This window comes from Oncorhynchus keta, unplaced genomic scaffold (assembly GCF_023373465.1).
Source record: "Oncorhynchus keta strain PuntledgeMale-10-30-2019 unplaced genomic scaffold, Oket_V2 Un_scaffold_16189_pilon_pilon, whole genome shotgun sequence".
Taxonomy (NCBI): Eukaryota; Metazoa; Chordata; class Actinopteri; order Salmoniformes; family Salmonidae; genus Oncorhynchus; species Oncorhynchus keta.
In genome coordinates, this window is record NW_026290809.1 from 330,886 (window position 1) to 345,037 (window position 14,152).

Consider the following 14,152-nt stretch of genomic DNA (forward strand, 5'->3'; position numbering starts at 1 on the left):
TGACTGATTTGGATCAAGAAGGTCATTCTGAGAGAGATAGCGGGAGAGCTGGCCAAGGACGGCACGTTCAAGAGTTTTGGAGAGAAAAGAAAGAAGGGATACTGGTCTGTAGTTGTTGACATCGGAGGGATCGAGTGTAGGTTTTTTCAGAAGGGGTGCAACTCTCGCTCTCTTGAAGACGGAAGGGACGTAGCCAGCGGTCAGGGATGAGTTGATGAGCGAGGTGAGGTAAGGGAGAAGGTCTCCGGAAATGGTCTGGAGAAGAGAGGAGGGGATAGGGTCAAGCGGGCAGGTTGTTGGGCGGCCGGCCGTCACAAGACGCGAGATTTCATCTGGAGAGAGAGGGGAGAAAGAGGTCAGAGCACAGGGTAGGGCAGTGTGAGCAGAACCAGCGGTGTCGTTTGACTTAGCAAACGAGGATCGGATGTCGTGTCTTACGATACCCCGTAATGACATCACGATACCCCGTAATGACATCACACTACCCCGTAATGACATCACGATACCCCGTAATGACATCACGATACCCCGTAATGACATCACCCGTAATGACATCCCGATACCCGTGACATCATGACTCGTAATGACATCACGATACCCGTAATGACATCACGATACCCCGTAATGACATCACGATACCCCGTAATGACATCACGATACCCCGTAATGACATCACGATACCCCGTAATGACATCACGATACCCCGTAATGACATCACGATACCCCGTAATGACATCACGATACCCCGTAATGACATCACGATACCCCGTAATGACATCACGATACCCCGTAATGACATCACGATACCCCGTAATGACATCTCGATACCCCGTAATGACATCACGATACCCCGTAATGACATCACCATACCCCGTAATGACATCACCATACCCCGTAATGACATCACGATACCCCGTAATGACATCACGACACCCCGTAATGACATCACGACACCCCGTAATGACATCACGACACCCCGTAATGACATCACGACACCCCGTAAAGACATGACGACACCCCGTAAAGACATGACGACACCCCGTAAAGACATGACGACACCCCGTAAAGACATGACGACACCCCGTAAAGACATGACGACACCCCGTAAAGACATGACGACACCCCGTAAAGACATGACGACACCCCGTAAAGACATGACGACACCCGTAAAGACATGACGACACCCCGTAACGACATGACGACACCCCGTAACGACATGACGACACCCCGTAACGACATGACGACACCCCGTAAAGACATGACGACACCCCGTAAAGACATGACGACACCCCGTAAAGACATGACGACACCCCGTAAAGACATGACGACACCCCGTAAAGACATGACGACACCCCGTAAAGACATGACGACACCCCGTAAAGACATGACGACACCCCGTAAAGACATGACGACACCCCGTAATGACATGACGACACCCCGTAAAGACATGACGACACCCCGTAATGACATGACATCACGACACCCCGTAATGACATCACGATATGGGGTATTGTGTGTAGATTGATGGGGGGGGGGACAATTCAATCAATTTTAGAATAGAGATGTAGAGAGAGAGATGGAAGGAGGCTGTAACGTAACAAAATGTATATACTGTAATGTAATACTTTCTGAAGTTGCCTGTAGTTCCTGGATCCATGGCACAAAGGATCATGGGAGAACAAACACCAGAGTCGGTAGGGTACGGATTGCCCCCGATTCGGTAGGGTACGGATTGGCCCCCCGCAGAGCAGAGTCGGTAGGGTACGGATTGCCCCCCGATTCGGTAGGGTAGGGTACGGATTGGCCCCCGCAGAGTCGGTAGCGTACGGATTGCCCCCAGAGTCGGTAGGGTACGGATTGGCCCCCGCAGAGTCGGTAGGGTACGGATTGCCCCCCCCGATTCGGTAGGGTATGGATTGGCCCCCCGCAGAGTCGGTAGGGTACGGATTGGCCCCCGCAGAGTCGGTAGGGTACGGATTGCCCCCCAGAGTCGGTAGGGTACGGATTGCCCCCAGAGTCGGTAGGGTACGGATTGCCCCCAGAGTCTGTAGGGTACGGATAGGCCCCCCAGAGTCGGTAGGGTACGGATTGCCCCCAGAGTCGGTAGGGTACGGATTGGCCCCCCCCAGAGTCGGTAGGGTACGGATTGCCCCCAGAGTCGGTAGGGTACGGATTGGCCCCCGCAGAGTCGGTAGGGTACGGATTGCGGATTGGCCCCCCAGATTCGGTAGGGTACGGATTGGCCCCCGCAGAGTCGGTAGGGTACGGATTGGCCCCCGCAGAGTCGGTAGGGTACGGTAGGGGATTGGCCCCCCAGAGTCGGTAGGGTACGGATTGCCCCCGAGTCCCCCCCAGAGTCGGTAGGGTACGGATTGCCCCCCCAGAGTCTGTAGGGTACGGATAGGCCCCCAGAGTCGGTAGGGTACGGATTGCCCCCAGAGTCTGTAGGGTATGGATTGGCCCCCAAGAGTCGGTAGGGTACGGATTGGCCCCCAGAGTCGGTAGGGGTAGTCTGTCCCCCCCCAGGGTACGGATTGGCCCCCAGAGTCGTTAGGGTACGGATTGGCCCCCAGAGTCGTTAGGGTACGGATTGCCCCCCCAGAGTCGGTAGGGTACGGATTGGCCCCCAGAAGAGTCGGCCCCCCAGAGGGTAGGGGATTGGCCCCCAAGAGTCGGTAGGGTACGGATTGGCCCCCCCAAGAGTCGGTAGGGTACGGATTGGCCCCCAGAGTCGGTAGGGTACGGATTGAACCACCCCCCAGAGTCGGTAGGGTACGGATTGGCCCCCCAGAGTCGGTAGGGTACGGATTGGCCCCCCCGATTCGGTAGGGTACGGATTGGTCCCCCCCAGAGTCGGTAGGGTACGGATTGCCCCCCCCCAGAGTCTGTAGGGTATGGATTGGTCCCCCAGAGTCGGTAGGGTACGGATTGGTCCCCCCCAGAGTCTGTAGGGTACGGATTGCCCCCCCCCCAGAGTCTGTAGGGTATGGATTGGTCCCCCCCAGAGTCGGTAGGGTACGGATTGCCCCCGATTCGGTAGGGTGCAGTTGGTCCCCCAGAGTCGGTAGGGTACGGATTGCCCCCCGATTCGGTAGGGTACGGATTGGTCCCCCCCAGAGTCTGTAGGGTACGGATTGCCCCCCCCCCAGAGTCTGTAGGGTATGGATTGGTCCCCCCCAGAGTCGGTAGGGTACGGATTGCCCCCGATTCGGTAGGGTGCGGCTTGGTCCCCCCCCGATTCGGTAGGGTACGGATTGGCCCCCAAGAGTCGGTAGGGTACGGATTGGCCCCCAGAGTCGGTAGGGTACGGATTGGCCCCCAGAGTCGGTAGGGTATGGATTGGCCCCCAGAGACGGTAGGGTACGGATTGGCCCCCAGAGTCGGTAGGGTACGGATTGGCCCCCTCCAAGAGTCGGTAGGGTACGGATTGGCCCCCTCCAAGAGTCGGTAGGGTACGGATTGGCCCCCCAAGAGTCTGTAGGGTACGGATTGAACCACCCCCAGAGTTGGTAGGGTACGGATTGGCCCCCCCAGAGTCGGTAGGGTACGGATTGTCCCCCCAGAGTCGTTAGGGTACGGATTGGCCCCCCAGAGTCGTTAGGGTACGGATTGCCCCCAGAGTTGTTAGGGTACGGATTGGCCCCCAGAGTCGGTAGGGTACGGATTGGGGTGGCCCCCAAGAGTCGGTAGGGTACGGATTGGCCCCCAGAGTCGGTAGGGTACGGATGGCCCCCAGATTCGGTAGGGTACGGATTGGCCCCCAGAGTCGGTAGGGTACGGATTGGCCCCCAGAGTCGGTAGGGTACGGAGTTGGCGCCCCCCAGAGTCGGTAGGGTATGGATTGGCCCCCCCCAGAGTCTGTAGGGTACGGATTGGCCCCCAGAGTCTGTAGGGTACGGATTGGCCCCCAGAGTCTGTAGGGTACGGATTGTCCCCCTCCCAGAGTCTGTAGGGTACGGATTGGCCCCTCCCAGAGCCGGTAGGGTACGGATTGGCCCCCAGAGCCGGAAGGGTACGGATTGGCCCCCACAGAGCCAGTAGGGTATGGATTGGCCCCCAGAGCCAGTAGGGTACGGATTGCCCCCCAGAGCCAGTAGGGTATGGATTGGCCCCCAGAGCCAGTAGGGTATGGATTGGCCCCCAGAGCCAGTAGGGTATGGATTGGCCCCCAGAGCCAGTAGGGTATCGATTGGCCCCCAGAGCCAGTAGGGTATCGATTGGCCCCCAGAGCCAGTAGGGTATCGATTGGCCCCCAGAGCCAGTAGGGTATGGATTGGCCCCCCAGAGCCAGTAGGGTATGGATTGGCCCCCAGAGCCAGTAGGGTACCGATTGCCCCCCCAGAGCCAGTAGGGTACGGACTGCCCCCCAGAGCCAGTAGGGTACGGATTGCCCCCCAGAGCCAGTAGGGTATGGATTGCCCCCAGAGCAGGTAGGGTACGCATTGCCTCCCCCAGAGCCAGTAGGGTACGGATTGGCCCCACAGAGCCAGTAGGGTATGGATTGGCCCCCCAGAGCCGGTAGCGTACGGATTGCCCCCAGAGCCAGTAGCGTACGGATTGCCCCCAGAGCCAGTAGGGTATGGATTGGCCCTGTAGTGGAAATCAAGTGTGTCTTGGTGATAATCGTCTGTTCTCTCCTGCCACTCAGGTTGTAGTTGGAGTGACGGTAGCAGCAGCTCAGGGAGAACCAACTGGCTCGTTCTCAAGAATCTCACAACTCAGGTGAACACACACACACACACACACACACACACACACACACACACACACACACACACACACACACACACACTCTGGCCTACTATCTACCAGTGTTGCTGCTTTTAGGAGGACTACCAAGGGACTTGTGACTGGTTGGATGCTTTTAGGAGGACTACCAAGGGACTAGTGACTGGTTGGATGCTTTTAGGAGGACTACCAAGGGACTAGTGACTGGTTGGAGGACTACCAAGGGACTAGTGACTGGTTGGCTCCTTTTAGGAGGACTACCAAGGGACTAGTGACTGGTTGGAGGACTACCAAGGGGCTAGTGACTGGTTGGAGGACTACCAAGGGACTAGTGACTGGTTGGAGGACTACCAAGGGACTAGTGACTGGTTGGAGGACTACCAAGGGACTAGTGACTGGTTGGAGGACTACCAAGGGACTAGTGACTGGTTGGAGGACTACCAAGGGGCTAGTGACTGGTTGGAGGACTACCAAGGGACTAGTGACTGGTTGGAGGACTACCAAGGGGCTAGTGACTGGTTGGAGGACTACCAAGGGACTAGTGACTGGTTGGAGGACTACCAAGGGACTAGTGACTGGTTGGAGGACTACCAAGGGACTAGTGACTGGTTGGAGGACTACCAAGGGACTAGTGACTGGTTGAAGGACTACCAAGGGACGAGTGACTGGTTGGCTGCTTTTAGGAGGACTACCAAGGGGCTAGTGACTGGTTGGAGGACTACCAAGGGGCTAGTGACTGGTTGGAGGACTACCAAGGGGTTAGTGACTGGTTGGAGGACTACCAAGGGGCTAGTGACTGGTTGGCGGACTACCAAGGGACTAGTGACTGGTTGGAGGACTACCAAGGGGTTAGTGACTGGTTGGCTGCTTTTAGGAGGACTACCAAGGGGCTAGTGACTGGTTGGCTGCTTTTAGGAGGACTACCAATGGACAAGTGACTGGTTGGCTGCTTTTAGGAGGACTACCAAGGGACTAGTGACTGGTTGGCTGCTTTTAGAAGGACTACCAAGGGACTAGTGACTGGTTGGCTGCTTTTAGGAGGACTACCAAGGGGCTAGTGACTGGTTGGAGGACTACCAAGGGACTAGTGACTGGTTGGCAGCTTTTAGGAGGGCTACCAAGGGACTAGTGACTGGTTGGCTGCTTTTAGGAGGACTACCAAGGGACTAGTGACTGGTTGGCTGCTTTTAGGAGGACTACCAAGGGGCTAGTGAATGGTTGGCTGCTTTTAGGAGGACTACCAAGGGAGTAGTGACTGGTTGGCTGCTTTTAGGAGGACTACCAAGGGACTAGTGACTGGTTGGCTGCTTTTAGGAGGACTACCAAGGGACTAGTGACTGGTTGGATGCTTTTAGGAGGACTACCAAGGGGCTAGTGACTGGTTGGAGGACTACCAAGGGGCTAGTGACTGGTTGGAGGACTACCAAGGGCCTAGTGACTGGTTGGAGGACTACCAAGGGGCTAGTGACTGGTTGCCTGCTTTTCAGAGGACTACCAAGGGACTAGTGACTGGTTGGCTGCTTTTAGGAGGACTACCAAGGGACTAGTGACTGGTTGGCTGCTTTTAGGAGGACTACCAAGGGACTAGTGACTGGTTGGAGGACTACCAAGGGACTAGGGACTAGTTGGAGGACTACCAAGGGACTAGTGACTGGTTGGAGGACTACCAAGGGACTAGTGACTGGTTGGAGGACTACCAAGGGACTAGTGACTGGTTTGAGGGCTACCAAGGGACGAGTGACTGGTTGGCTGCTTTTAGGAGGACTACCAAGGGGCTAGTGACTGGTTGGAAGACTACCAAGGGACGAGTGACTGGTTGGCTGCTTTTAGGAGGACTACCAAGGGACTAGTGACTGGTTGGAGGACTACCAAGGGACTAGTGACTGGTTGGCTCCTTTTAGGAGGACTACCAAGGGACTAGTGACTGGTTGGCTGCTTTTAGGAGGACTACCAAGGGGCTAGTGAATGGTTGGCTGCTTTTAGGAGGACTACCAAGGGAGTAGTGACTGGTTGGCTGCTTTTAGGAGGACTACCAAGGGACTAGTGACTGGTTGGCTGCTTTTAGGAGGACTACCAAGGGACTAGTGACTGGTTGGCTGCTTTTAGGAGGACTACCAAGGGTCTAGTGACTGGTTGGCTGCTTTTAGGAGGACTACCAAGGGACTAGTGACTGGTTGGCTGCTTTTAGGAGGACTACCAAGGGACTAGTGACTGGTTGGAGGACTACCAAGGGACTAGTGACTGGTTGGCTCCTTTTAGGAGGACTACCAAGGGACTAGTGACTGGTTGGCTGCTTTTAGGAGGACTACCAAGGGGCTAGTGAATGGTTGGCTGCTTTTAGGAGGACTACCAAGGGAGTAGTGACTGGTTGGCTGCTTTTAGGAGGACTACCAAGGGACTAGTGACTGGTTGGCTGCTTTTAGGAGGACTACCAAGGGACTAGTGACTGGTTGGCTGCTTTTAGGAGGACTACCAAGGGTCTAGTGACTGGTTGGCTGCTTTTAGGAGGACTACCAAGGGACTAGTGACTGGTTGGCTGCTTTTAGGAGGACTACCAAGGGACTAGTGACTGGTTGGCTGCTTTTAGGAGGACTACCAAGGGGCTAGTGACTGGTTGGCTGCTTTTAGGAGGACTACCAAGGGGCTAGTGACTGTCAAGGCTGTTCCATTTCTTAACTTCTCCTCCCTCCTCTCCTCCCCTCATCTCCTCCTTCCCCTCATCTCCTCTCCTCCCCCTCTCCTCCCTCCCTCCTCTCCCCCTCCTCCCCTTCTCCCCTCCTCCCCTCCCCTTCTCCTCCCCTCCCCTTCTCCTCCCCTCCCCTCTCCTCTCCTCCCTCCTCCCCTCATCTCCTCTCCTCCCCCTCATCCCTTCTCCTCCCCTTCTCCTCCCTCCCTCTCCTCCCTCCCCTCCCTCCCCCATCTCCTCATCTCCTCCCCTCCCCTCATCTCCTCTCCTCCCCTCATCTCCTTCCTCCCCTCATCTCCTCCCTCCCTCATCTCCTCCCTCCCTCCTCTCCTCCTCTCCTCCCCTCATCTCCTCCCTCCCTCCCCTCCTCCCTCACCTCATCTCCTCTCCCCTCCCTCCCCTCTCCTCCCCTCTCCTCTCCTCTCCTCTCCTCCCTCATCTCCTACCTCTCCCTCCTCCCTCCCTCTCCTCCTCCTCCCTCCTCTCCCCTCTCCTCTCCTCTCCTCATCTCCTCCCCCCCTCCCCTCATCTCCTCCCTCCCCTCCTCCCTCTCCTCTCCTCTCCTCTCCTCCTCTCTCCTCTCCTCTCCTCTCCTCTCCTCTCCTCTCCTCTCCTCTCCTCTCATCTCCTCCCTCTCCCTCCTCTCCTCTCCTCCCTCCTCCTCCTCTCCCCTCCTCCTCTCCTCCATCTCCTCTCCTCCCTCTCCTCTCCTCTCCTCTCATCTCCTCCCTCCTCCCCTCCCCTCTCTCTCTCCTCTCCTCTCCTCTCCTCTCCTCCTCTCCTCTCCTCCTCTCCTCTCCTCTCCTCTCCCCTCCTCTCCTCTCCTCCTCTCCTCTCCTCTCCTCTCCTCCTCTCTCCTCCTCTCCTCTCCTCTCCTCTCCCTCCTCTCCTCTCCTCATCTCCTCCCCTCTCCTCTCCTCCCCTCATCTCCTCCCCTCCCCTCCCCTCTCCTCTCCCCAGATGGATGGTTCTACTCTGAGGACTCTCTGTATGCAACATGGTCCTCTGATTACATTCCACCTCAACCTGCCGCAGGGCAATGCTGTCGTGTGTTACAGCTCCAAGGACGAGGCAGCCAAGGCACAGAAGAGTCTGCACATGTAAGACAATTATACACACACATGCAACTCCCTCCTTCTCGTCATCCTCGCTCTCTCCTCTTCATCCTCGCTCTTTTCTCTCTCTCCTCTTCATCTCTCTCCTCTTCATCTCTCTCCTCTTCATCTCTCTCCTCTTCATCTCTCTCTCTTCTCTCTCCTCTTCATCCTCGCTCTTCTCTCTCTCCTCTTCATCTCTCTCCTCTTCATCTCTCTCCTCTTCATCTCTCTCCTCTTCATCCCTCTCCTCTTCATCGCTCTCCTCTTCATCCCTCTCCTCTTCATCCCTCTCCTCTTCATCCTCTCTCTTCTCTCTCCTCAGGTGCGTACTAGGGAACACTACCATTCTGGCTGAGTTTGCCAGTGAGGAGGAAATCAACCGTTTCTTTGCACAAGGTCAGTCATTGGCCGCTGCCTCCCCGGGCTGGCAGGCCATTGGCTCCTCTCAGAGCCGAATGGGCGGAGCCTTGGAGGGTTCCCACCCCTTCCCCAGCCGCGCCCCGGAGCCCAGTCAATGGAACGTCAGCGACCTCCATAGCTCCTCCCTTTGGGGCGGGTTGAACTATTCCACTAGCCTATGGGGCGCCAGCGAGGGCGGGAGGATCAACAGCCCTTCTCCAATCAGCTCCTTCCTCCCCGTGGATCACCTGACAGGGGGCGGGGACTCCATGTAAAGCCCGTCAGTCGAGTGTCAAACGCTGGATTAGTATTACGATTAGTATTAGGATTAGTATTAGTATTAGTATTAGGATTAGTATTAGTATTAGGATTAGGATTAGGATTAGTATTAGTATTAGGATTAGGATTAGGATTAGTATTAGGATTACGATTAGTATTAGTATTAGGATTAGTATTAGGATTAGGATTAGTATTAGTATTAGTATTAGTCTCAAACACAAAGAAAAAAAAGTCCAAGACCAAAAAACAAAATGGCTCCTTCTCACTTACAAATATACAGGAAGGGGGGATCACTCCGTGGAAAATACATACAGGAAGTAGGGGGGGAAGTAGGGGGGGGGTCACTCTGTGGAAAATAAGTACAGGAAGTAGGGGGGGGTCATCCTGTGGAAAATACGTACAGGAAGTAGAGTGGGGGGGGGTCACCCTGTGGAAAAAACGTACAGGAAGTAGGGGGGTCACCTGTGGAAAATATGTACAGGAAGTAGGGGGGTCATCCTGTGGAAAATACATACAGGAAGTAGAGGGGGTCACCCTGTGGAAAATACATACAGGAAGTAGGGGGTCACCCTGTGGAAAATGCGTAATGTTTTTTTCCCTGCACATATATATCCACGTTGGTTTTTCGCCCTCCTAAACAACACACATATCAGTTGGTAGACTTGAATCACGCAGGACAATTCTTGAATGTGAAGGAGAAATGCCTTAATTATGCTTCAAAACTGAAACCTAAAAACAAAACTCAACCATAAAGCTTTTGGTCTATTTCATCCCTGTTATTGGAAATAATTTATGTTTGTATTATAGTTGTTTTATTGGGTTTTTGTTTCTTCCACTTTGCACTGAAACGTTATTTTTTTTTCTCTCAGTGTTTAATCTGCAATACAGAGGGGGCTGCCAGTTCCAATGTAGCTGTTTACTCAAGGACGTTCTTACTGTGTGTGTGTGTGTGTGTGTGTGTGTGTGTGTGTGCTCTCCTCTCTGCCTTGGCACAAATACCTTCCGGTGGTATTGTGGAGAAGCAGTTTAACGATATAAGAGATGCTGATTTATGGCTCGTTTTCGATGTTTAAAAGACAGAAGTATTTGCACCAGTGTTGTTGTGTTTTATAAGTAAAGAACGTGAGTCTCTGCTCAGTGTAAAGGACTGTAATCTCAGCTGTGACTGGAGCCCCGCCCTGCCAGACTGGGGGGGGGACGGGGGGACGACACTATGACAACAGGGGCAGAACTTGTTGTTAGAGACCAGCCTATTGTTGTGATGGAGGCAGTCTCCGGTTGTTATGGCGACGGCGTCCGGTTGTTGTGGCGACGTTGTCCGGTTGTTGTGGCGACGTTGTCTGGTTGTTGTTGGCGACGTTGTCCGGTTGTTGTGGCGACTTTGTCCGGTTGTTGTTGGCGACGTTGTCCGGTTGTTGTGGCGACGTTGTCCGGTTGTTGTTGGCGACTTTGTCCGGTTGTTGTTGGCGACGTTGTCCGGTTGTTGTGGCGACGTTGTCCGGTTGTTATGGCGTTGTTGTACGACGTTGTCCGGTTGTTGTGGCGACGTTGTCCGGTTGTTGTGGCGACGTTGTCCGGTTGTTGTGGCGACGTTGTCCGGTTGTTGTGGCGACGTTGTCCGGTTGTTGTGGCGACGGCGTCCGGTTGTTGTGGCGACGGCGTCCGGTTGCTGTGGCGACGGCGTCCGGTTGTTGTGGCGACGGCGTCCGGTTGCTGTGGCGACGGCGTCCGGTTGCTGAGGCGACGGCGTCCGGTTGCTGTGGCGACGGCGTCCGGTTGTTGTGGCGACGGCGTCCGGTTGATGTTGGCGACGGCGTCCGGTTGTTGTGGCGACGGCGTCCGGTTGTTGTGGCGACGTTGTCCGGTTGTTGTGGCGACGTTGTCCGGTTGTTGTGGCGACGTTGTCCGGTTGTTATGGCGACGTTGTCCGGGTGTTATGGCGACGTTGTCCGGTTGTTTTGGAGACGGCCTCTTGTTTACAGGCCCTTAGGAGGGCGACAGGTGGGTGGTCATCTTCCTTCATTTTAAAAACAATTTTTAAAAAAATAAAATAAAAATAAATACAAAAAAAACTATTAAAATTAAATAAAATCGCTAGAAAAAAATATAAAAAGTAAAAATAAATGTTTAAAAAATGAAAAAAATCTATACCACAACTCTATAGAGGACGAAGACGATGCTGAAACTCTGGGAACCATGTCCTGACTGTGGGGGGGTCCTGACGGTCAGTGTCCTGACTGTGGGGGTCGGTCAGTGTCCTGACTGTGGGGTCAGTGGTCAGTGTCCTGACTGTGGGGGTCGGTCAGTGTCCTGACTGTGGGGGTCGGTCAGTGTCCTGACTGTGGGGGGGGTCGGTCAGTGTCCTGACTGTGGGGGTCGGTCAGTGTCCTGACTGTGGGGGTCGGTCAGTGTCCTGACTGTGGGGGTCGGTCAGGTCAGTGTCCTGACTGTGGGGGGTCTGTCAGTGTCCTGACTGTGGGGGGTCGGTCAGTGTCCTGACTGCGGGGGTCGGTCAGTGTCCTGACTGTGGGGGTCGGTCAGTGTCCTGACCCGTGGTTCTGGTTAGAAATGGAGCCAGTGTCTCCCCAGATCCTCTCCTTGTCGGAAGCATCCATCTTCTAGCACCGAAACGACTTCTGGTTGTGTGAGTTAGTTTGTTCTCTGCCAAAATACCTGCTTGGAAGAGCCCAGCGGTTTCACTGCACCCCCCCCAAAAAAATGCTGTCTTACGAAAAGGTAGAGAAATCGACGTGCTTCCTCCTCCTCCTCGTCACTGTCCTCCCAGTGTGTGTGTGTGTGTGTGTGTGTGTGTGTGACGTCAGTGGGACTGAACCATAAAGCTGATCCCTGTATCTATGCATATTGTAGCCAATCACAAGGACGACAGACACGGGGAGGAGGGGCTTAATTCTGTCCGTGTCACAACGTCAACATTTTTTTTTTTTACAAATGAATAATGTGATGATGATCTATATATATATATAGATGACCTTGTTTCAATCTCTCTCATTGCCACAGATGGTGGTCAAGAGAGAAAAACAATCTGTAAACAACAACAACAACAATAATAATAATCGTGTTTTTTTTTTTTTTTCGGCTTCTTCCTCGTACCTCCCGAGACGGTGCTCTGTCTGCTGTGGTCGCTGCTGGGGGCGAGGAGGGGGGTGAATGTGACCTGTCTGTGGTCACTGCTGGGGGGGTGAATGTGACCTATCGGTGGTCGTAAACACAATTCATTTGATTAACGGAGCGTTTAGATTTACCCCGCTGTTTACAATAGTGATTGTTTTTAAAGTTGTGACGACGCGCAACGTGTGAGAGCTTCAAAACAGGGAGGAGGTGTCGGCGTAAGGACCTTTGTTTCTTTACTTACATTTAGTATCTATAGAAACAAAAATAATCAAACTGTTTCTCTCCACTGGTTTTATTGGACTAGTAGAAGTTGCTCGTTGTGTGTTTTGACATCGCGTTCCTTGACTGTGTTGAATACCTTTATGAAGGCGTTAGCGCACAACACAGACTCCTCTCCTCTTCTCTCCTCCCTCCTCCACTCCACTCCTCCCTCCACATCTCCTCTCCTCCCTCCTCCCCTCCTCTCCCTCCTCCTCCTCCTCTCCACTCCACTCCTCCCTCCACATCTCCTCTCCTCCTCCTCCTCCCCTCCCTCCCTCCCCTCCCTCCCCTCCCTCCCTCCCTCCCTCCCTCCCTCCCTCCCTCCCTCCCTCCCTCCCTCCCTCTCCCTCCCCTCCCTCCCTCCCCTCCCTCCCCTCCCTCCCTCCACATCTCCCCTCCTCCTCCTCTCCTCTCCTCTCCTCTCCTCTCCTCTCCTCTCCTCCCTCTCTTCCCCCCACTCCTCCCTCCCTCTCCTCTCCTCTCCTCCTCCTCTCCCTCTCCTCTCCTCTCCTCTCCTCTCCTCTCCTCTCCTCTCCTCTCCTCCCTCCCTCCCTCCACATCTCCCTCCACATCTCCACTCCTTCCTCCTCTCCTCTCCTCTCCTCTCCTCTCCTCTCCTCTCCTCTCCTCCTCCCCTCCCTCCCTCCCTCCCTCCCTCCCTCCCTCCCTCCCTCCCTCCCTCCCTCCCTCCCTCCCTCCCCCCTCCCTCCCTCCCTCATCTCCCCTCCCTCCTCCTCTCCTCTCCTCCCTCCTCCTCATCTCCCTCCTCCTCCCTCCTCCTCATCTGCTCTCCTCCCTCCTCCTCATCTCCTCTCCTCTCCCTCTCCCTCTCCTCCCTCCTCCTCTCCACTCCACTCCTCCCTCCACATCTCCTCTCCTCTCTCCTCCTCCCTCTCCTCCCTCCTCCTCTCCACATCCACTCCCTCCCTCCACTCTCCTCTCCTCCTCCTCCTCTCCTCTCCTAGTTGTGTGTGTTTTGACGTTGCGTTCCTCGACTGTATTGAATACCTTTATAAAAGCATTAGCGCACAACACAGACCCAGTTGGGTATCACTCTGTTATGACCTGCAAGTGATGTGCCAGTATTCAAGGTAGATAAACAACCGCTCTACCAAATATATATCATTCAATCAACAATAATAATTGTTTTACTTAATTCCAGATTTTTTTTGTTGTTGCTTATTTCACTATTTTTTAATTTTAACAAAATGTTGCATGAAACATCAGAACCCAGTTTTTTTTTTGTGAAAATTAACTTTATTGAAACGCTGAACAATAACTTTATTGAAACGCTGAACTGAGGTGTGAATAATAACTTTATTGAAACGCTGAACTGAGGTGTGAATAATAACTTTATTGAAACGCTGAACTGAGGTGTGAATAATAACTTTATTGAAACGCTGAACTGAGGTGTGAATAATAACTTTATTGAAACGCTGAACTGAGGTGTGAATAATAACTTTATTGAAACGCTGAACTGAGGTGTGAATAATAACTTTATTGAAACGCTGAACTGAGGTGTGAATAATAACTTTATTGAAACGCTGAACTGAGGTGTGAATAATAACTT

The 14,152-nt window shown here is 54.0% G+C and overlaps 1 protein-coding gene across 1 annotated transcript in view; it reads left to right on the forward strand.

Annotated features, from left to right (window-relative positions):
• LOC127927635 (trinucleotide repeat-containing gene 6A protein-like) overlaps positions 1-9,511 on the forward strand; it is a 69,262-nt gene extending 59,751 nt beyond the window's left edge. The window contains 3 exon segments of the mRNA XM_052514253.1: positions 4,649-4,722; positions 8,375-8,514; positions 8,834-9,511. Coding sequence (XP_052370213.1) covers positions 4,649-4,722; positions 8,375-8,514; positions 8,834-9,185 — 566 coding nt within the window. The 3' untranslated portion in view covers positions 9,186-9,511.
• Positions 9,512-14,152: the final 4,641 nt, after the last annotated feature.